Source organism: Carassius auratus, chromosome 5 (genome assembly GCF_003368295.1).
Source record: "Carassius auratus strain Wakin chromosome 5, ASM336829v1, whole genome shotgun sequence".
NCBI lineage: Eukaryota > Metazoa > Chordata > Actinopteri > Cypriniformes > Cyprinidae > Carassius > Carassius auratus.
In genome coordinates, this window is record NC_039247.1 from 3,694,818 (window position 1) to 3,719,424 (window position 24,607).

The 24,607-nt window shown below is 40.4% G+C and overlaps 1 protein-coding gene across 2 annotated transcripts in view; it reads left to right on the plus strand.

Moving 5' to 3' along the window:
• Positions 1–24,607, plus strand: part of galnt9 (polypeptide N-acetylgalactosaminyltransferase 9) — a 104,357-nt gene that overhangs the window by 32,837 nt on the left and 46,913 nt on the right. For both annotated transcript variants that reach the window (XM_026244691.1, XM_026244688.1), the window contains 2 exons: positions 1,056–1,222; positions 12,960–13,134. In XM_026244691.1, coding sequence (XP_026100476.1) covers positions 1,056–1,222; positions 12,960–13,134 — 342 coding nt within the window. The remainder of the gene's footprint in view (positions 1–1,055; positions 1,223–12,959; positions 13,135–24,607) is intronic.

Consider the following 24,607-nt stretch of genomic DNA (forward strand, 5'->3'; position numbering starts at 1 on the left):
CTCTAGCTTTCCTTTTCACTGTTATATGGTAGTGGGCACTATTACACATCTTCTGAAAGAGTACAGAATCCCTGAATATAAGCACTCTGAAGAAACAGAAACAAGTGATCGGATATGTAAGCAAATGCTTATGTAAACATGGTCATCAAACATTAAACCGCATATACCGTATTTTTCAGACTATAAGTCGCATCAGTCCAAAAACACGTCATGACGAGGAACAAAAACATATACCAAGTCACACTGGACTATAAGTAGAATTTATTTAGGACCAAGAACCAAGAGAAAACATTACCATCTACACCCGGGAGAGGGCGCTCTATGTTTTCAGGGGTAGACTACAGGAGCACTGAGCAGCATAGAGTGCCCACTCGCGGCTGTAGACGGTAATGTTTTCTCTTGATTCATTTCTCTTGGTTCATGTCAAATAAATTTAGATAAATAAGTCGCACCTGACAATAAGTCTCAGGACCAGCCAAACTATGAAAAGAAGTGTGATTTATAGTCTGGAAAATATGGTAAATGAAAACTGCCTAATGTTTCTGAATGGAATGTCCACCCAGGAAGTGGTATAGGACTGTTCAAGGTGTTGATGGACGTGATCTACTCCATCTATGTATTATTGATCTTCGCTCTGAATCCGATCTGGGTGTAGTCTTTAAAAAAAGATGCTTTCTCAGGTTTTTATTCAAAATGTTACATTTTATTAAACTTGCCCATATTAAAGTTTTGTTAAAACAACAACAACAACAAAGCATTACGCTAGAATAAAACCTGAAGCAAGTTTTTTTAAAAGTTAAGGGAAACAATATTTAGTAGAAAATACTTCAGTTGAGACTTGATTTTAATTTAAACAATGAATTATTATTATTATTATTTTATTACATTTTTTTTTTTTTACAAATAATAATGAAACAAATTAAAAAGTTGAATCATGCACAATAAAACTTGCATAGCATACATACAACTGATTATGGTCAGTTGTGATTTACCTATAATGTAAAATTATTAAAAGTTTTGACTATAAAGCTGCAAACTGTGTGTTTTCTCTCCAGGTGTAAGCAGTTGACCTACTCTGATGACCTTCCCCAGATCTCTGTTGTCTTCATCTTTGTGAACGAAGCTCTCTCTGTCATCCTGCGGTCTGTACACAGCGTGGTCAACCACACGCCGGCACACCTGCTCAAAGAAATCATACTGGTGGACGACAACAGTGACAGCGGTATGGACACATCCATTTGTGTTTCCTTTAATGATTTTGTTTGTTTATTGCTCTTTTATTTTTTATTTTTTATTTTTTTTACTAACACAGCTCCTAAATGTATACTAGTTTATCCTTTTGCTTCAGACTTAAAAGCTTTTATAAAGGAAGTATACATAAAATACTGTGTGAATAAACAACATAACATCGCCAGATAAAATATGACTAACTTGTTTTGGTATGCTGTAACAGTCTGTGTTTTGTCTGAGCAAACAAACATTTTTGTTGCTTAGTTGAGACTGCTTTTAAAGTTTATCAAAAAGAGGAAAAATAAATAGCAAGAGACAAACACTGGAAGAATAATCTTTTAGGTATGTACTCTTGCATACAGCTCAAGATTTATAAATAACCTTGTAAGGCTTTTTTTTTTTTTTTGGAGACATTAGTTACAGTTTCCACTGATGCTGTATGTTTTGCAGTTGTTTTATCTGGTCAAACTGCATTGAAGTATCGGATTAACTAAAAGTAGTGATGCTTCAAACTGATGTCTTAATATTTTTCATTAGTGTCACAGCAGCTCAGCGGTTCTCAAAGTATTGTAGCTTCTTAATTAACTATTAACTGTTTTTCAGTGTAACATGAAAATATGTATTTTTCCGTGTATAGCCGTAAAACCAAGCTAGTGGAGCAGTAATCAACCACTCTCTTTAGAATCCTCTTCATCACTGTTGGATTGTAGTTTATATGAGCGCAGGTTTGTTTTGGGATTGAGGGTACATAGAGGCTGCAAAGCACCCTTAAGCACACCCTCATGAGCACCCTTCTGAATCCTAAAATGATAAATGGGATACCTTATTGTCTCTTGGACCTCATGGACACATATGAGAGAAGGCCATGAGACTGCAAGTCCACATCAAGTGTGCCATTTGACACAGAAGCACTCTCTGAAGTTAAATATAGTTCCCAGAAGTCGCTTGCCTGAATTTTTAGTCTTTACGAAAAACAAATGCATTATTTGACCAAAAATAAAAAGTGGAATAAATATAATAATATTATATATACATATATACATAAATATAATAAAAAATAAAATTAAAAACGTTAATATAATAAAGAAGTATTACAATTGAAAAGAAACGTTTTTGTCTTTTTCTTTCTTTCTTTCTTTTTTCTTTCTTTCTTTCTTTCTTTGTCTTTCTTTCATTCTTTCTTTTATACTGTATTTTAGATCAAATAAATGCAGCCATTTCATGTGAGCATTTCAGAGTCGTAAAAAAATCTTAAAGGGGACATATCACACACACAGTTTCACCCAATCTTGTGTTGATCTTGAGTTCCTACAGAGCAGTATAGTATCGTTTTTGTTTTATCATATTTATAAAAGAAAATACAGCTTTCCGATCCTCTCCGAAAACAGCCGAGCTCCTGGAGGCACGCCATGGGCGGAGCTAAAGAGTGAAGGCACTTGCCCGATTGACAACAAAACGCAGACATTTAATGCTGTTTCAAAAAACACACTTGCAAAACACCATTGCTGCCCCAGAAAAACTAACTGCATCCACTTTTCATGGAACGCTGGGTTCTTTGGTAAGCTGAACAAGGCAATCTTTCCCTTACAGCCCAAAACACAATTTTCTTTGGAGACATCCTTCTCAAGGGAGTCCTGTTCAGCGTTGCCAAATGAAGCATGTTGATGGGCGCAGTCTTTCTCTTTCTCTGGTCGATGTGTATGCACGGGTGTGCTCTTATCAGGAGAAATGCCCATACAAGGAGTTCCACCCTTCATTACATCACGAAGAGCCAAGCTCTAAAAAAATGTCAGAAACTTGTACAAAACCAGAAGCAGTATATTTGACACAGAAATACTCCGTTTCTTCATTCATATAGTTTTTTGAAACTTTGGCCATGTTTAGCATGGGAATCCAAGAAATAGCTATAGACCTCGCCATTAAAGATTCCAAACTGTTGATCAGTAGTATATGTTATTTAATTTTTTTACTAGGCGTCTATATTCTAGCATAATTCTGAAAGTTGTCAAAAATTCTTTATTTTTTTTCAGATGTACATTAAATATATATATATATATATATATATATATATATCTATCTATATCTCACACAGTCAGCTTCTTTGGATGGGGTGTTGACCATTTCTAATTTCATATGCTAATTTCCTGCTGATACTTCAGCTTCTTCCAGCTGACATTAAACTGTTAACATGCAAAGGTTGCCTACTTGACCTTTTCTCAGAGCTGTAGTTTGTTGTCTCCAGTTTAGAGCTTGAGCCCAAAAAAACAGCTGGAGGTACCGGCAGTTCCCTTTCGATACTTCACTCATACTGCGTATGGGGAAAAGCTCCTTTTTTCCTCGATACTGAAGCCTTTTTTCAATAACGCAGTGCAACTGCACTGCCATTGGTTTAATCTGTAAACTTTTTTAAACCAATGACAGCGCTGCGTAGCTGCGCGAGCCTGTGGCGATGCAGCGCGCCAAAGCCCGCCAGAATGGGCGGGGCGAATGGCTATATAAGCAGGCAATCGCCAGAGGAAATCAGATCTTACTCCTTCAGCGACGACTTCACTTCGTTGGATCTCTGCTGAACGCCTTCGCCTGGAACGAGCTCTCGCCGTCGAAGAGGCACCGCAGCGGACCAGCTGAGACCGCCGACCGCCTGCAGCGCCGGCGTACTCGCAGACAGCCGCTCTCAGCGCCGATCTCGGGCCGCCCGCTTCCCGCTTCCGGCCGCTTCTCAGCGATCTCCTGCCGCCATCCGGCGATCCTAAAAGAGCTTTTTCCAGCGGTTTTCACCGCTCTAAAAGAGCGTTTCTAACGCCGTTTTAACGGCGACGGCCATGCCGCGCCACAGCTGTGGCACATGCAGAGCCCCTCTGCATGAGGACGACGGCCATGGTGAGTGTGTTTTCTGCCTGGGTAAGCCCCATGCTGAGGCTGCACTCACTGAGACTTCATGCTGCTTTTGTGAAAGCATGAGTCTCGCCTCTCTGCGCTCGCGGATTGCTTTCTTTAATGAAAGTAATCCCGCCCCTCGCGCCCTCCCGTCTTTTTCCTCCCGCGAGCCGGCCAGGAAAAGACAGCGGGGAAGAGGGGCCCAGCGCCCGGATTTGGGTGAGCTCACGCCGGCTCAGCGCCCGCATGCCTCACCCTCTCCAATGAGAGAGCCGTCCCCTGTCCTCTTCTCACGCCCAGAGCAGCGTCCCTCGGCTGAAGCGAGCGACCTCGTCTCTTTTGGCGGATCGGAGGACGAGCCGCTTGACGACTCCATGTCACTCGCGGCTTCTGAAACGGAGGACTGGGCCGGCGATTCTGACCCCACCCACCTGCCGTCACTGGAGCCCATCGACGCCAGAGCTGGGATGGATGCCGAGCTTCTCCGCATCCTCTCCAAGGCTGTTGAGGAACTCCATTTGGAGTGGGCCCCCCCTGAAGAGCCGACACGCAGCAGGCTGGACGAGTGGTACCTGCCAGGACGCCGCCAGGCCCCCCGCCAGCGACCTGCCCCATTCTTCCCTGAGGTTCATGACGAGCTGACAAAGTCGTGGCGCGCCCCCTACTCGGCCCGCCTACGCACTTCCTCTGCAGCTCTCAGCTCAGTAGATGGCTCTCAGGAGAAGGGCTATGAGCAATTGCCGCCCCTGGATGAGGCCGTGGCTGCTCACCTCTGTCCCCCCGCGGCTGTGGGGTGGAAAAATAAGAGAGCCCTTCCTTCCAAGCCCTGCAGGACGACCTCTGCCATGGCTGGCAGGGCCTACACTTCTGCGGGCCAAGCCGCTTCATCTCTGCACACCATGGCCATATTGCAGGTGTTCCAGGCAAAGCTTCTCCGTTCCCTGGATGAGTCTAGCTGTAGTGAACCTGCTTTCCGTGACCTCCGCAGCGCCACTGATTTGGCTCTGCGCGCCACGAAAGCCACGGCCCAGGCCATCGGACGATCCATGGCCAACCTGGTTGTGCTGGAGCGCCACCTCTGGCTCAACCTAACAGAGATTAAGGAGAGCGACAAAGTGGCCTTTCTCGATGCCCCAGTCTCTCCATGCGGCCTCTTCGGACCAGCGGTAGAAGGGTTTACAGAACGCTTCACTGCAGCACAGAAGTCGTCCCAAGCCATGCGACACTTCCTGCCCAAGCGCTCCACCTCTGCCCCGAGTCGCCCCAGGACTGCGCCGACTCAGCACCAGAGCAAACCTGCCCCTTCTACCCCCCAGGCGGCACCCCCTAAGGAGCAGCACCCAGCTCGCCCCACTAGGCGCGCTAAACCGCCTAGACGTCAGGGCCCCCGGCAAAGGATTGTGCTGGACCCGACGCCCTCTAAATCCTCCTGATCGTTGGGGAAGAAAGAGGAAGGGGCAAAGTCCCGCTGCGGCCGGACCACCCCAGAAGCTCTCTCGCCTGTCTGCTGTGCGACCTGGGCCCACTGTTGTTGCGTCCACGCAAAGCGCCGTTGTTATGGCGAACACAATAAATATTTCACATTTTCAAAAAGAGAGCACTTTTCCTCTTCCACACTCGTCGGTGTTCAGGCCCCTGATCAGCGGTCTGCCATCCGACACTATCCAGCCCCTTGTCACGCGGGCCGAGGCCTGGCAGGCCATCCCCGGAGTGTCCAAGTGGGTGTTGGGGATAATAAAACACGGATACTCACTGCAGTTCGCCCGAAGACCCCCGCGTTTTCGCGGAGTGATTCCCACCTCGGTAGAGCCGGACGATGCTCAGGTCCTCCGCACCGAAGTGATGACGCTGTTAAGGAAGGGAGCCATAGAGATAGTTCCTCCCTCAGACAGCGGGTCGGGGTTCTACAGCCGTTATTTCCTTGTCCCCAAGAAAGATGGCGGTCTCAGACCCATCTTAGACCTCAGACATCTGAACCTTTCCCTCATGAAACGGAAGTTCAAGATGTTGACACTGAAGCAGATCCTCACGCAGATTTGCCCCGAGGACTGGTTCTTCTCGCTGGACCTGAAAGATGCTTACTTTCACATCCAGATAGCCCCCCATCACAGACGATTCTTGAGGTTCGCGTTCGAGGGTGTGGCTTACCAATATACAGTCCTTCCCTTTGGGCTGTCTCTAGCTCCCCGCACTTTCACGAAGTGCATGAACGAGGCGCTCTCCCCTCTGAGACAGATGGGAATTCGCATTCTGAACTATCTCGACGACTGGCTCATTCTAGCCCAGTCACGAACCGAGCTAGACCACAACAGATCCATGCTCCTGAGCCACTTACAGTGCCTAGGACTCAGGGTCAATTTCGCCAAGAGCTCACTGCTCCCCAGCCAACGTATTACGTTCCTGGGAGCAGTTTTCGACTCCGTCAATATGAGGGCGGTCATATCACCAGAGCGCGCTCTTGTACTTCAGCAGCTCGCGGCCTCTGTCAAGAACAAAGCCTGTTTCCCTCTGAAGTTCTTTCAGAGGATGCTAGGGCTGATGGCTTCCGCCTCCCCAGTTTTACAGCTCGGCCTCCTACGAATGCGGCCCTTGCAGTACTGGCTGAAACTCCGGGTCCCACCTCATGCTTGGCGGCACGGCCGCTTTCGCATCAGGGTCAACCAGGCCTGTCTAGCAGCCCTGGAGCCTTGGATGAACCCTGTTTGGTTCAGTCGTGGAGTACCCCTACAGGTGGTTTCCAGAAGGACGGTACTCTCAACAGATGCGTCCAACCTGGGTTGGGGTGCTCTGTGCGAGGGCAGACCAGCCTTCGGCTCGTGGTCGCACGAAGAAAGCCATCTTCATATCAACTGCCTCGAGATGCTGGCAGTGGAACGAGCCCTTCAATCCTTTCAGGCAATCTTGGAAGGGCGCCACATCCTAGTCCAGTCGGACAGCATGACAGTGGTGTCCTACATAAATCACCAAGGCGGCCTTTCGTCCAGCCGCCTCTGCGCACTGGCAAAGCGCCTCTTGGAATGGGCATTACCCAGGTTGCGATCGCTCAAGGCGACACACATACCTGGCAAGACGAATCTGGGAGCAGACATGCTTTCACGGAGCAATGTCCCCTCGGACGAGTGGATGCTCCATCCCCAGACAGTTCTCAAAATCTGGGAGATTTTCGGGAAGGCAGAGGTCGACCTCTTCGCCTCAGAAAGCAACTCTCATTGCCCAACTTATTTTTCAAAGGAAACAGATGCACTGGCCCACAACTGGCCCAGCCTCCTTCTTTATGCTTTCCCCCCGATTGCTCTGATCCCTCAGGTCATCAGACGAGTCAGGGAAGACAGACACAGAGTCCTCCTAGTGGCCCCACTCTGGAGGACCCAAGTTTGGTCCTCGGAGCTTTTCAGGCTTTCCATGAAAGCCCCATGGCCGATCCCCCTGAGGCGGGACCTCCTCTCTCAGGCGAACAGGACAATCTGGCATCCACAGCCAGAACTCTGGGCTCTGCATGTATGGTCCCTCGATGGGAGCCTCTGAGCCTCCCCGGGGACATACTACACACCATTGCTCAGGCAAGAGCCCCGTCTACAAGACGCCTCTATGCCCAAAAATGGTCAGTCTTTGTTGACTGGTGCTTAGCACAAAACAAAGACCCTGTTGAGTGTGATGTATCTCCGATACTGTCATTTCTCCAGGAGCGTCTAGAAAAGGGTCTCACCCCTTCCACACTCAAAGTGTACGTAGCAGCCATTGCAGCATTTCATGCTCCTATTGCTGGCCAATCAGTGGGTCGACACAGCCTCATTGTGCATTTCCTGAGAGGTGCTAGGCGGTTGAAGCCCCCACGCCCTCTTACCGTTCCCACTTGGGACCTTCACACGGTCCTTGGAGCACTCAAAGGACCTCCCTTTGAACCGCTGCGGTCAGCTGACCTTCGGCCCCTAACGCTCAAAACCGCTCTGCTACTTGCTCTAGCATCGGTCAAGCGTGTTGGCGATTTGCAGGCCCTCTCGGTGAGCCCTGCATGCCTTGAGTTTGGGCCCAATGACTCTAAGGTCATTTTAAAACCCAGGCATGGCTACGTACCTAAAGTGCTCTCGACGCCATTCAGAGCACAGGTAATTTCCCTCTCAGCTCTGCCTCCGTTGTCAGGTGAGCGGGAGCTGGATTTACTCTGCCCAGTGAGGGCTTTGAGAATTTACATTGAGCGGTCTCAGCCGTTCAGGCAATCTGACCAGCTTTTTGTCTGCTTTGGTGACCGCACCAAAGGGTCTTCGGTCTCAAAGCAACGCCTCTCGCGTTGGATAGTTGAAGCTATCGCTCTATGTTACTCCTCTATGGGCCTTGAGTGCCCCATAGGAGTTAGAGCCCACTCTACTAGAGGGATGGCCTCTTCATGGGCCTGGTCTAGTGGTGTCTCTATCAAGGACATCTGTGAGGCGGCCGGCTGGTCCTCGCCGTCCACTTTTGTCAGGTTCTATAACTTGGATATCCCGACCTTGCATGCTCGGGTTCTTTCGGTTTGATACGACAGCCTCTAGCAGACTCTGTCATCATACCACCTCCAGGGAGCTAGCTCCCTCTCAGCAGTGTAGCGTCAAGGGTTCGATGGCTCCGGCCCTCTCACTTATCCTCTGGACCCCAGGGTGTTCAAGTTAAGTCTTGTCGTTCCCTACCGTGGCACGGCGCGGTTGAATTCGTTCCCCATACGCAGTATGAGTGAAGTATCGAAAGGGAACGTACTCGGTTACGAACGTAACCTCGGTTCCCTGAGATACGGAACGAGTACTGCGTTATATGCCGTGCCACGAGGCTGCGGGTTCAGTGTCGTCGCTTCAGTCGTATGACCTGAGTTCCTCTGGCGATTGCCTGCTTATATAGCCATTCGCCCCGCCCATTCTGGCGGGCTTTGGCGCGCTGCATCGCCACAGGCTCGCGCAGCTACGCAGCGCTGTCATTGGTTTAAAAAAGTTTACAGATTAAACCAATGGCAGTGCAGTTGCACTGCGTTATTGAAAAAAGGCTTCAGTATCGAGGAAAAAAGGAGCTTTTCCCCATACGCAGTACTCGTTCCGTATCTCAGGGAACCGAGGTTACGTTCGTAACCGAGTACGTTTTAGCACTATGAATAATGAATTGACCTTAACAAGCATGTCTCTTGCTCTCTAAGTTTTCTGTCCATTATGAAGACATTTAATAGAGTGCCGTTCTCGTGTTACACCATTCACTGAAGCCAATAAGGTTTTTGTCCTCCTTTTCTGTCCCTCCATCATCCCTGTCTGTTTGGATTAATCTCAGCTGAATCCTGTTATGCAGGGTAACATTCATTCTCACCTTGTGAATAATATTAAGGGACATTATGTCTATTTTTCTCATCTCGTCAGACACGGAGTGGTATCGTGCCCTTGAAATTCAATTCATTTAGACATCGCTTGTAAACAGATAATAATGGGTTTCAATCCAAATTAAAATGATTTTAGGCCCTTTAGATAAAGAGTTTGTTTAATACTTTTCAAGGACATTCTTTCATTTGAGGATCCAGCTAGTAAATTACATCTGGCTTTATCCTCAAAAGCAAACTACACAATTAAAATCCTAATTCATCAGGAATTTAATTGTATAGTTGGCCAAATTCTGTGGATAAAATTAGTTTTCACCACAAAACAATAATTTTATTCACCATTTACTCACCCTCATGTCGTTCCAAACCCATTGATCACTTTTTTTTTTAATACAGTCGAACAAAAAGGAGAACTTTTGAATTGTATTTTTTTTGTGGATGATCCCTGTTTTACAGAATCCTATTGGTACACACATACACGTGTGCATCCATGAGGAAAATGTCTCTTTAATTGCATTAATTGCTATTCCAGTGCCATATGCAGCCTTCACTAGTTATTGTGTATGGTTGTATATCAAGCCAGAGTTCTTGATATATGCAGATGAAAAATGATAAAGCCTCTATGTTGATTAAATAAAGCAAAACAATCCCTTTGACATAGCTCATCTATCAGGATCAGCATGCATTTCAAATATTTTCATAATGCTCAATTATGATCTGCTGTGTTCCAGAACTTATTTTTCTGTTCACAGTATGATGGATGGATATTTGTTCTTTATTGATTGGTGAATGTTTATAAAATATTTCACCCTCATGATTCTTAATTTCAATCTCGTTCAGAACGCACCAGAGGGAATCCTATAACTTTCCACAACACATTTATGTATGTGTGTGTGTGTGTGTGTGTGTGTGTGTGTGTATGCTGTTCGACGCACGCTGAATTGCATTTTGTACCCGCCCTAATATGGCCATGTTATGATAACTGGAGCAGAGCTGACATTAAAAACAGTGAGCATGAATATAATTTATTAACATATTTATGTACTGTACTTTTATAAATACATTTATTAATTTAATGGACACTTTAATCAGACACACATTTCATTAATTTACAGGAGTGACAACTGTAATCTACAACCACATTACTCACAAGTTGTGGTCTAATGGTTAGAGAATCAAACTTGTAACAGAAAGCTCATGGGTTTGAGTCTCAGTACCGGCATGGATTGTACAGTAGGTGGTGGGAGTGAATAACCAGTGGTACCACAACTGAGGTGAGACCCTTGGGCAATGCACCGAACCCCCAACTTCTCCCTAGGCAATGCAGCAAAAATGGCTGTGCACTGCTTTGGGTGTGTGTTCCCTACTCACTACTGTGTGTGTGCACCTGAATGGGTTAAATGCAGAGCACAAATTCAGAGTATAGGACACCATACTTGGCTCAGGTAGTGACAACAGCCCTTTACTTTATTAACTCCATTAACTGGAGCCCGAAAAACAAGCCACAAAGTTGCTAAATAAGTGTCTCTAGTATTAAGTGGACATGGAACCCCTTCAAGAGTGCACTCTGTGAGATAGCTTTCCAATCATTAACAAAACATGATTGCTCTGTTGATGGTGGTTTAGTTAAAAACGACAAACAGAATGAGTCTTTGGTCATTTGGCAGTCAATTATAACTAATTGTCCTTTAATAGTGGATACCAAACACGTGAGACAGCAGAATGTTGCTGTCTACCATGGTTTAGTTTCTAGTGAGTTCTGTTTCGTAACCACACAAAACAATAATCTAGGGGATTTCAATGCTATCTCACGGCCAATTCGTACGTATTTTACGAGGTGGCTTATTCGTACGAATTTGTACGACCTCATGTGTACGATTTTATATGATTTGTCTAAACCCCAGTGACGGTTAGGTTTAGGGGCGGGGCTAGGTGTAGGTCATTCGTACAAATTCATACAAATTGTGCAACTCATAAAATACGTACGATTTGGCAACAATCGTATGAATTTGTACGAGTGTGGTCGTACGAATTCGTACGAATAAGCCACCTTGTGAAAAATGTATGAATTGCCATGAGATCGGGCTGGGGATTTACTCTGGTATTTAAATGTGGTTGTCACTCCCAAAACTTTACAGTGTGTGTGTGTGACCTATAAGTCTTTATGGGCAAGCTTAAAACATCTCACTTTTTAAGTAAAATAATTTCAAACATATTCTTGAGTGATTAAGTCCAGTGCCAGGGTTTCCCATTGCACTGAAACATTGAATTGTCAATCGTTCTTCTGAGCTGATTAATGAGAGGGGAGGTAGTTGTGTGCATCAGTGCCTTAAAGAGTGCTCTGTTCCTCTATATTCCTCTCCCCTTAGAAACTAGAGCACTCAGCAACCTGCAGGAAAGAGCCCAAGCACTCATCTATCTTCCTTGAGTGTGTGTATGTGTGTGTTTGTCTCAGTGAGTGTGTGCGTGCTCTCCTTGAACTCCATTTGTTTACCTCTCAGAGTTCTTATTGAATGAGGACAGATAGCTAACTCTGAGAGACTAAAGGAGTGGGGAAATTCAGGCAGATTTATTTATGGTGTCATCTGTAGTGCCACTAAAACCTTTTTTCTCTGATGCTGTAAGTTTATATATTACAGAAATCAACACAAGCCTCTTCTTTAAACCTGAACGCTTTTATAGTGTTTGTTTTTGTTCAGAATCATGAACGAAAGTGATACACTTTTTAAAATAAAGGTTCTGAAAGAGGCTTTTGCAGTGATGCCATAGAAGAGCTGTTTTTGGTTCCACAAAGAACCTTTGAGTGAACAGTTTTTAAAATAACATTGTGTGTGTGTGTGAAAAACATTTAAAGAACATTTGTGCAATGGAAAGGTTCCATGGGAATGTAGATTGTAATAAAGAACCTTCAAGAAATTAGGGTTGTTTCTTCAGATTTTAGCCATAAAACACACTTTTCAGACTCTAACTAATATACACATTTATTTATTTTTCCTGACATATAACTGTGCTTATAACTATATCACAAGATGATTTTGTCTTGTTTGGGGGAATATTTCCATCACATCTCAAATATGTCTTGTTAAGAGACAAGAGACTTGTTAAGATTTCATAGCTAGCATTTTATGTATCCAATAAATACATAATGAATGAAGTACGCTTGAGATGAGCTACATCCTTGGTGTCCTTGGTAACCAAGTACACTAACATTAGAAAAATTATTTGTAACAAAAAATTACAATACAGCTAAGTGACATTGTTAACATTTTGGTTTATTTCTCTTTTTTTTTAGCATTAATATGAATTTATAAGATCAAAAACCATTAATAATCAATGCCTTCACAATACAATCTGTGCATAAAAGTTACAAAAATAAAAATGCACATGTGGCATGAAAGAAAAGGGTTTTTCCAAGACTATGTGACCTTCATATAATAAAAAGACAAATGTCGAAAGTCTCTATTATTGAATTAGGAGGTTTGGACTTCCTTCCTTAACATGCTCTTTTTTTTTTCTCTCGTAGTGGAGTTGAAGTTCAATCTGGATCATTACGTGAATAAGCGATATCCCGGCCTGGTGAAGATCGTAAGGAACAGTAAAAGAGAGGGACTTATACGGGCCAGGATTCATGGCTGGAACGCAGCCACTGCTCCTGTTGTGGGCTTCTTTGATGCCCACGTGGAGTTCAACACAGGCTGGTAAGTGGTATTGATTCTTTTATAATTTTATAAGGCATTGTCTCATCATTAAGAACATAACTGACATGCTTCACATGACAAAGGCTTGATTTATCAGAGAATATTCATCATGACATCAATGGTAGCTTAGACTTTAATAAGGAAAGCAGCCTGATTGATTTTTATCTAAAGCATCTGTCAAAAATGAACTGATAGATTAATGATCTCAAAAATGGATCAATGAGATGTGCCCCAAATTAAATAACCATTTGTAATGGGCTGTCCTGCTGAAAAATCTTTTCAAACTTGAACATACCGTTTAGGACTCCGATGTGCTGAGATGAGACTTGCTGAACCCACTGCACTTACAATCCTTAAATGAACTCAATCATCCTTCATCTGTCACCTCCTTCAACTCGACAACAAAGAGTTCTCATTAAGACCTCACATTAGATTAGTATGATCTCCATTTGGGAATTATGGATTAACCATTAATGAGTTTTCCTGTTTGTTCCAAAACATAAACATTTCATGGATAGATGATCACTAAATGGGGCCACCGTCTCAGGCACATGATGCCAAACCTATGGTTGGAAAGACAGGAGATACATACCTAATTTTGGAGCTAAAATTAAATTAAAGTTTCATTATCACTTCCCTCATGCAAAACTTCCGCTCCAAATTTCAAGGTGTGAAATGAAAAAGTCAGAAATTAAATGCATTTTAGTTTTGTATTTAAAGGAGGTCATATCATAATTTATTATATTCCCCCTCAAGTATTACCCTAACATTAAAAGGCTTTTTTAATGTCAAAAACAGTCATTATTTAGTTTTTCATACCGATTTTCCAACCTCTGTCTGGCTCTTAGAAATAAACAGATTTTTTTTTCTTCTGCTTAGCCTTTAAGAAACACCCCCTTTCACATGTAAAATAAGCAGTTTCGAAATTAGCATATGTTTTCATAGCACACCACGGTCTTATATATTATGTCAAAAAGATCAAGGAAAATGTGATTCCTCATGAAACCTTTAACATACAGTTATCGCAATAATAAAATCCCTTGAGAACAATGATGAACACCTCTCCTCATGTGAGCACTGCCCTATTCCTTCAGTTGTTATCTTAATGTTATCCAATTGATCCACCTGACTCTGGACTTTAAATTCATGTAGTCTGCATGTTGTTACCCCATGTTTAATTATTTCTTTTTAAAAACACATTTGATGCATAGATAATAACTTTTTTTCTATTTATAGAAACATCACGTTAAAGTAACTTGATGTAACCACACTTACAAGCAAAGCTTCAAATGAAAGTCGATTTCAAATTGTCAGTATGCTGTGCTGGAAGTTTGACAATTAGCACTTTGATATATTTGTTTCAAAGCAACCTGGAGGCAACTAACAGAATTCCAAAGAGGCCAGTGGGAAGTCATGAGAACAATGACGAACTTCCCATGGGTAAGTTGTTGCTTAGTGGTTAGGGAGTTGGACTCCTAACCCTAAGGTTGTGGGTTTGAGTCTCGGGCCGGCAATACCGTGACTTAGGTGCCCTTGAAAAAGGCACCGAACTCCCAACTGCTCCCTGGGTGCTTCAACATAAATGGCAGCCCACTGCAGTGTGTGTGCACTTTGGATGGGTTAAATGCAGAGCACAAATTCTGAGTATGGGTTACCATACTTGGCTGTATGTCACATCACTTGTGAAAGCAGTTCATGTTTTAAGGACAACAGGTTTTAAAATATAGCAGTAAATTCACTAAAACTAAAGCTTATGTAATTTTCTTAGGCCGTACATTTACTCACCCTCAAGTTATGGAGCACAAAAGAAGATATTTTGCTGTTTTATTTTTTTTTGTTTGTGCTTTTTTTTTTTTTTTTTTTTTTGTCATACTATGAATGTAAGAGGGTCTATTGTTGGGGTAAACCATTTTGACTCTATGACAAAAGTAGTTTAAATATTTAAAATAACTTATTTTGTGTTCAGCAAAATATATTATGTCATACAGGTTTGGTGTGACATAAGGATGAATGGTAAATGGTGATGAAATGATTTACTCTTTCACTAAGCACTCATATAGTACCTTAAATATTTACCGTAAATGCCACACAGATTGTGTTGACCTCAGATTTTGTGACTGTGTTTTTGCTGTTACTTAGTAATTTCTTTATGAATTAAAATGGTAACTGAAACAACCCATACAGAGTGTGCAAATAGACAGAGTCAGTAAGCACAGTTCATTTATTGCTCAAGTTTTTGCCTTTCCCAGAAGGAGTAGAATGGATGCTTCACAGGATATTTGCTAAGTGGTACAAAAGTAGCTCCTCAAATGTGACCACAGACCTGAATCCTCTTCACTAGGGAAAAAAACCAACAACCTGTATGTCATGAGCTTCACAAAGCTTAGATTTATGGCAGGGCTGCTGTTCCGAATCCTCTTGTTTTCAAGGCCAACACACAAAGACATAACCTGGTGTATTGAGCATAAAACCTGGACCCCTGGGCAATGGAAAAGGTATTATGGTCTTTTTTCAGTTATCTTTCAGCCTCCTGTCTACCTGCTGACAGGTTCAGCAAATCTTTTCAACTCAAATCACTGCTGCCGATGCAAACCACTGCTACTCAAATCAATGCTTTTATGCACAGAGGGGATCAGTAATACAGTGGTGGAAAGAGTACTGATAATTTTTACTTAAGTACAACAAAGTACAAATTACTCTTCTAAAAAACTACTCTAGTTACTAGTTACTTTTTAGCTGTCGATATTTAATTAATTACCAATAAATATTGATACATATCAAAGATGTATGTGGATAATAGCTACCCACAAAAACCACTTTTATCTTATTGACGAATGGTGTGAAATTGGTGGTCACGATACAGGAATTTCTAACTTCAGTACCTTGCAAAACGGACAGTACCTGTGAACCGGAAGTTGCAACTGACTTCAATGAGGTGATATATTTCCAGGTTGAAAAGGAATATTGAATAAAGGGCGGGGTTTTATTGTGGTGCACCTCCACTCCACCTCTTGCTCATAGCAGATTCAAAGTTGGATAGAAGTGGTTAAGAATATCTGTTTGTTACGTTTGACATCACACTTCACTGCTTCTGGGTCCTAACGCTCTGCTAAATAGCACAAAATGCACCAAACTGTGCTAATATACACCCACAATGTCATACTGAAAAATTATAACCCTAACCTTTGTCTCCATACTGAAATCCCAGATGAAATTCCACATACTGTATACAGTATTTTAATATCTCATTTTTTCAAGGCAATCATTATTTCAAGCTTTGAATGGTCTTCTAAAAAGACACGTTCACTTTATATGATGAACAATTTTATTTAGATAAAAATAAATTGATTAGTTACATTACAAAAATCTCAATCTTTAACATTTGCTCATTCTGCGTATTTGTGTCTTTAAAATAGGGTAACTTTGTTACAAAACCTTACAGCAAAAGCAAGCTTGATTTTAACTTTGATTTCACAAGTACACAGTAATAAATTTCTAAAACAAATGACCTCAATTCTGTTGAGATATTTGAAATATGACAACACTACATTTTTATAAGCAGTGATTTTAGAGCCATTGATGTTATTCATTTAGATAAATGGAACCACAGATGTAAAATGTAGTGATGCAGTTAGGCAGACTAGGATGTTTATATGTATGAATCATGCAAATATCCCATTCTGAAACATTTCTAGCATAAACTTACATTGTAAAGAAATTAAAGTTCCATCTTTGATTGTTGAAAGACTTTCTGGTGCATTTCACTTACAGCCAATAAAATTTCTAGTAGCATTTTCATCGGTCAGGTGTGGATCTATTCTAAATGGCTGATAACTTGTAAGAAAGTTTAACCCAGGAGCAAAGATTCATTATTTCTACTTTAAAAGCATGGAGAGATCGGGGTTGCACACAGTCTGAGTGTGCACAAGCAATATCGGAGTAAGAGGACAGGAAGTTAATTTGTATAAATTAGGCCTATTTGAGAGAAGCTGCTTGCATCAGTGTATATTTGGTAGATACTGTGGAAAAGTATGAGTAATGTAATAATAAAAACTTCCTAATCATCGGCAAGAAGGAGGCGGGAACCGGCGGACAATCAACTGAAACTTTAATCCTCAAAATAAACACAAAACAGCGCATCAGCCCCTCACGGATGATTGATGCACACAACTAAAATCCAAAACATAAAATAAAGCTTAGGCCTTGTCCTCTCTCCACCTTCACTGTCATCGCTCCAGTTTTATATCCTTCCATCTCCTCTGTGGGACTCGAGACCGGCGATGGGTCGCAGGTGTCACTCATTTCCCAATCACTCCACCGGCCTCGCTCGTTCCCACATCCCTCGGCCCCGCCCCACCCGTCACAGTCATGTTGTGCATTGTACTACAAATGCCAAGGGATGTGAGACCCTGCAGCCTGTCTTAAGTGTCAAATGATCATTCAGAAATGATTGTAATATGCTAATTTGCTACTCAAGTAAGCACTTTCTCATTATTATCAATGTTATGATAATAAAAATATTAAAAGCAGCACTATTTCCAATATTTATTATAATAAGAATAATGGTAATTCAGCAGCAAATCAGCATAGTAGAATGATTTTCAGAAAAATTATGTGACACTTTATTCATCACAGTATTAATGTTTTTACTGTATTTTTTTCTTTTTCTTTTTGTATCCAATTAATGCAGTTTTTCTTTCAAAAATATTCAAACTTCTTACCGGCTGCAAAATTTTGAAAGCATGTTCAGTACTTATAATTCGATATATTCTGTGTTATATTAAAGGGACAAGTAAAATAAGTTTTGATTATAGTAGATGTTGGCATGGGTGAATTTTGCAGTCACTCTACTCCACATACAGTTGCATACGTGTAATTTAGTTTGTTGTCTGCAGAGCGCTAGCTTGTGAATTATGTAATTTTCTAAAGGTGTTTCAGTCTTCAGTGTGAGTGACACTTGTGGACAGCATATAACAAATTATACCACAGCCTGTAATTCTACCCTAATTTGAGCTTGACGGCCTGTCAGATTCAAGATGTATTGGGTCTGTGTATGTGGCATGAAGTTACAGTATGTAGCCAGTCCAGTGGGTCATAAATTGCTCCTACTGTGCCTCACACAAAACCTTTCCTCCAGCAAAGTGTTCTAAACTCATTCATTAATCATGACTTACTGAGGCAAAGTTGAATTGGAATGACAGGAATAAAATTGTCTAAAACCTTTTAAACAAGACATTGTCTAGTCAACATTCAAGTTTGTCTCGACAAAAATAACAGTTTCAGCATTATGTTTTTTAAAATTAATTTTAATTGTATCTCCTTAGAGTTCAAATTGCATTACATTCTGAATGTCCAAGCATCTTGTTTTATGCACATTTTGTGATTTGTATTTGCATCTTGGTGTTTTTATTCAGAATTTTCAGCTGCCTAAACTGAACAAGATCTACCTTCGCATCTCAGTATGCATTGTACATACATCCGCGTATTAAAGTATCAGGCTCCTGAGAGAGTTTCATTATTTATCAAACTTAACCTTTATAGATGGCCCTGCGCAGTGTTCGGTAGACTGGCAGAATTAGCTGTGATTGTATGAATACTGGAGGCCTCTGGTGAGCATTATTTATTATTCATGACTTAAGTCGTTTATCATTCTGAAACGCATTGTGTGTATGCGTGTGCGTCATTAGACGGTTGACTGATAATTGTCAAGCCCTCATCTGTAGGCCAGCTTTTTTCTTTTTTTAAAGTATGTCCACCCTCCCACCTCATTTTGCCCTGTGTCCTATTCTTCCAGCCGGCATTGTTCACTCTTGTGTTGGACATGCTGATTCTCTGATCTCTCATCTCTCATCTCTACTTCTCTCGGTCTCTCACACTTTTTCTCTCTCCTTCAGTTTCTTCCTGCATCTCTGCTTTAGGTTTCTGAGGAGCTCTATTTGATTTAAAGGGAGAAACACAGTAATATAATAGAGCACCTGAAATGTATTATATATGTGGCTCTATATAGATTTAATAGCAACCTCAGAAACATCATAAAGTCCTGTAGGTATATGTCCCACAACAAGTGTATAGTAGTTGTTTATCAGCTTCTTCTGTGAGTGTAATTCTTTTGTAAATCTTTTGAAATGTTTTAAAGCTGAAGAGTGTAATTGTTTCAATTGTAAAAATACTTTACTTGTCCAAGTTTAGTGTTTAGATTTTAGAGTTTGAAGCGGGAACAAATAATGGAAAATAGGGAATGGGGTGGAAGAGTGTTTAACTGTGATTTAGGACTTGAATTTCATCCTTCAAATTTGTTATACACTATTCTATTCTACTGTTATACACTATTCTACTGTCCGTTTATGTATAAAAGCACAAATCGCTCCAAGAGATGATTGCTGAATTGTATGTAAATTGTGTACAATTGGCCATTTGTATGCTTTCACCTTTGCTTCAGTGTATATGAAAACTGTAGCTCTAAGTGTATTCATAAACAAAGGTGCCAAAACATCCCATTGTTCATTCTATGGCAATAAAGGATGGCAGAGACTGATAACTGAGATGGATTGTGGGCCAGAATGTGGCCTTGTTGATGTTACAGGACTTGGCTGCACTTATAGCAGGTGAAAATAAGTGTGTGTGTGTGTGTGTTTTACAGAGCCAGAAAACTATAAAGTGCTTGTGTGTTTTAGCTGACTGTTAAATGTGTGTGTGCTACAGAGCTACAATGTAAAAGTGAAGTCCACTTAACAGCCGCTCCAGGATTTCCCAAATTGTTTTTGTGATTTTTTGCAATCAAAACGACTGATTTTGTGGTGGTAATTTCCAGAGATTTGCGAAAAATGTGATGTGATATTTTAGGATAGCATAAATTCTTTGGTTTTCCAGCATCTTTTGCGTATTTGTATCTTTCATCAATCTTTTCACACTGATGGTAACTGAGGAACTCATACACAACTATTTTAAAAAGTACAAACACTCACTGATGCTCCAAAAGGGAAAACGAGGAATTAAGAGCCTGGAGGTTAAAACTTTTTAAATTTGAAGATCAGGGTAAATTGAAATTATTTTCTCTTCTGGTAAATATATAAGTATCTTCTGAAGGGCAGTACTAAATTAAAAAAAAACAACAGTGGACAGTTTAACTGTTCAGAACAAACAAGGGACTCATGAACAACTATCACAAACAAACACACACACACACACACACACACACAAAATGCTACAATGCTAGAAAACAAAACAGAATTAAGAATCAAGCATATGTTAATAAATGGGGTCATTTTTATTAATTCAGCTATTAATTTCTCTTGTGGACTATATGATTTTTTTTTTTTTTTTTTTGTGAAATATATTATTCAGGTCAGTACTAGTTATAAAATAACATGCATTTTGTATGATGCCTCTTATTTTGGTAAAATAATAATTGTTTTCCAGATAATTTTGCAGAAAATTTTGACCACAACTGAATTAGGATATTGCTTCACCACTCAGTGGCAGTTATGCGAGTTTGACTTCCATATTGTTTCACACAGATCACTCACTGCACAACATGATGTGCACAGCATTTATCCTTGTGAAAATAATACATTCTAACTATAATAAAATTAAGGATGATTCAGTTTGATAATTTTATATATATATATATATATAATTTTTTTTTTTTTTTTTTTTTTTTTTTTGTGAGACCTTAATTTTTAGGATTATTTTGCAGTGATATTATGCAGAATCGAGGGTGGGGGGGGGGTGCATTTTGTTGATTTTGCGTTGAGTTCAGTGATCGCAACATTGATAAAAATCAGAGGGACTGATTTAAACTGTATCGATCAATAGATAGATAGATAGATAGATAGATAGATATCCTTCTGTTGCTGACTATGGAAGAGGAGAGGGATATTAGTGCTCTTTCAACAGAGCAGGTTTGTATAGTAATTAGATTACTGAGTGGGTCATCACTTGAAGGCCGACTTCTATTCACTCTGACCTCAGTGTCTCAATGAAAACATTTATCAATACATAGTTTTCACTACATACACAGATCCCTCCAGGAGCCTTCATGAACATTTCAAGCAAACCTTCAAGGGTTCAAGGCCTCGTTCCTCCCAATTAAAGTCTTTCTGTGTACCTTTCAGTTACACTATAGAGATCTCCTTTCGATTGTTTATTCAGTAGATTTTCAGATGTTTACATTAGCTCAGCAAGTGAATCTCAGTATAAAAATTATTACATATTTGTCATTCAGCCGACAATTTTATCCAAAACAAGTGTCTTGCTCAAGGGCACATGATGATGGTTTATAGATTTCCCTTTGTGCAGGGTCAGATCAGATTGAATCTTTAACCACAAGGCTACATCACTAACAGTTTTAAAATGAATTTAAAACTGTGGTGCACTAAATGGTTTAATTATTTGTATATTGAGCCAAATGTCTGGTACTGTAGGTCATTACTATTTGTGTAGGCGCACTCTAATTTGTGTTAAAGAACTAAGGTAAGAAATCAAGTGTAACATTTCTAATACGGTAATGGAAACATGGAAACAGAGTTTGAATTAAAAGTGTTCTGTATTTATTGGAACAGGTGTTGACATGTACAGCAAATTAAGAATTGTGAGGTTGTGATATTGGTAAAATATGGCATTATGATTTCGTTTTGTGCCTTTTTAGAGCCTTTAATGTGATATTGTCAGAACTAAAGATCTGTGCAGTTTTATATTAGAGAATACATTATTGAAGACTTTTTTGTGTGTGGAACTGTTTTACATAATTGTTGATTCACCTTTTAACACACTAATCTTCTGGAACCTGATGAAGAACTCCAGATGAAAAAAATTAAAGTGATTAGAGCTAATGAAGTACGAGGAATGAGCATTTCTGAAGTCAGTCAATTGTAAGTACAAACACAGTAGGTTACTTCCAAAATGGAGCTAAAAGCACACAGTGAGAGGTTGACCGCCAGTGATATCTGAGGGCCATTTCATAAAGGAGGATAAGTGAAAATTCTGAGCATGTTAACCCTTAAATGAGGGAAATTAGGTTTTCCGTTTCAGAATGGGAGGTTTGTCAAAAGCAGGATAAATCAAGCCCATTTCTGAAAGAGATGTAATTTATATTCATTAAATTACCCTAACTTGGTCGGAAACAGGTTTTCTTAGATTAACCCAGTTTCTTACAGTCTCCTCCCCCTTTTTAAAGTGTAAGTTATGTTTAAATACCTGATTCATTCACACTGCAAAAATGCTTTTCTTTCAGAGTAATTCTGTCTTATTCCAAGTACAAATATCTACAAATTCTTAAATCACAATGCATTTTCTATATTAGTAAAAACAATAGCCTAAGATGTTTGTTCTTTGTTCCATAGGGGAAAACAAGTGCATTTAAGTGCATTTTACTTAAAACAGGTAAAATTATCTGACATGGGGTAAGAAAAATCATCTTAATGTAAATGTAAACAAGATTATTTTTTTAATAAAAAATATTTTTTATTATTATATAAAAAACATAAGACACCATTAAATAACAAAAATGGCATGTCCTTTAATACTGTAGATAAGGAGACTGTATTCATTTTTAGGGAGTAAATTTTTGGTGCCATATCCACATGCATATTTATTTGGTAGTTTTCTATATCGGGAATGCAGAGCACATTAGTAAGGCTGCTGTATGCAGAGCATTAACGAAGGTGTACCTCGCTGATATTCACTTGATAACATCTTGCACCAACCTCTGAAAGTAACCCAATAATTAGAAGTGTGGTTCCAGTGTGGTTGTGTGCATTGATGACGAGCATATTCCCATCATTGTACCTTCCAAAAATGAAACAGATATGGAATGGAAGGATGCTGTATGGAAGTGTAGTCTGAAAATATATGCTGTAACCACCACCACAGCTGTTACATAAACACAAATTATGCACAATTTATTGTGTCATCTTTATTTCCTACAAATACAAAAGCAAGAGTTATTATTTTTTTACTGTTTGATTTTAGTATTCTTACAACACTTGGTGTTATGGCCATCTCCTCTTCATCTGTTCTTCATTATTTTCCGAGCCTTCTTGCTGTTGACTGATTAGAAGTTAAATGTTAATTTCATTAGTCTAAGAAATGCAACAGGTCGGATTAGAGAATCTTTAATTATGTGAAAAAAATGTGACTACGTGAAATGATTATAGAGTATGTGGGGGAATAAAAGCTGCTGCACATTGAAATAGACACTGAATGAAATGTATTTAATATTTCAAATGTCTGTAAAGTCATGTAGACTACACCCATGAACACTTTATGCTTAAAGCTTTACCTGACTGAAATGTTTTTATACTTTATTTTTAACTGCTGTCACGTTCCTTTCTCTTTTTCTCGATTTTTTTGTCCATGGGATACCATGAAAATTTATATTAGTTCAATAACCTACTGTTCTGCCAGTTTTCACCTCATGAAAGCTTTTTTAAAGCATGAACTATGATTAAGAATAAAATTTATGCGTTTACTCAAAGTATGCGGATGTCTTTTTGTCTGTGCTGTTGCCTTGGTGAATCATGATTTTGGAGCTCCACTGATCATGACTTCTCATAGTCATGTAAATGCTTTGTTTGGCCTTTCAAGAGAGGAAACAGATAGAAATCAGTGGTTAAGTTGTATTTACAACACTGTTCCTGAACAGTTCAAACCAAATATCCAGATGTATGCAGCACATATTATGGAGGACTGTTTCCTAATCCTGGGATAGTAGACTGCAATGCCGGCTGTTCTGACTCACAGTCTGTAAGTACATTTTATATTTAAAGGATTTGCCACTGATGATTCAAACGTGAGTTTTAGCATTTGTTGTTTGTAATTTCTCCAATCACAAATGCAGACATGGTTTTATTTTTACACGGCACAATGCAACGCAACGCGTAAAAAGACAGAATAAGTCATTATAATCTGTAATTATGTCCTCACTGGATGCAACAAATACCTCATGTATAATGGGCATTATTGTTTTTGTCTCGTCGCTCCAGGCCGTGACATGGCATTACAGCATGATGTGGGACGAATCATTTACATCACTCGCTTGTGGTATTCGGCCAATCACAATTCACTGGATAGCTGGCCAATCAGAGTGCACCTTGCTTTTCAAAATGATGAGCTTTGTAAAAATGTACTCATTTCAGAAAGGCAGGGCATACAGGAGCAACATTAATGTAGAGTATGTGGAAAATAATATGTTTTTTTTTTTAACCTTAAACCTATATATTTCCATTTCCATTTAGTTTGTTGAAGTATTAAACTCAAATGAAGTAAAACTAAAACTTAATAAAAAGACCTACTGTATACAGACATAATACATTGAGACATAATCTAACTTACACATAGTAAAAAATTGAAACAAAAGAAAAGAAAACAGAATTGAAACAAGTAATAGGAAAGAGGAGAAATAAAAAGTGATACTTATCCTTTGCCGGTGTCCCTGCCTGGTGAAGTCGAACGTTAGAGCCTTCACGTACTTGCT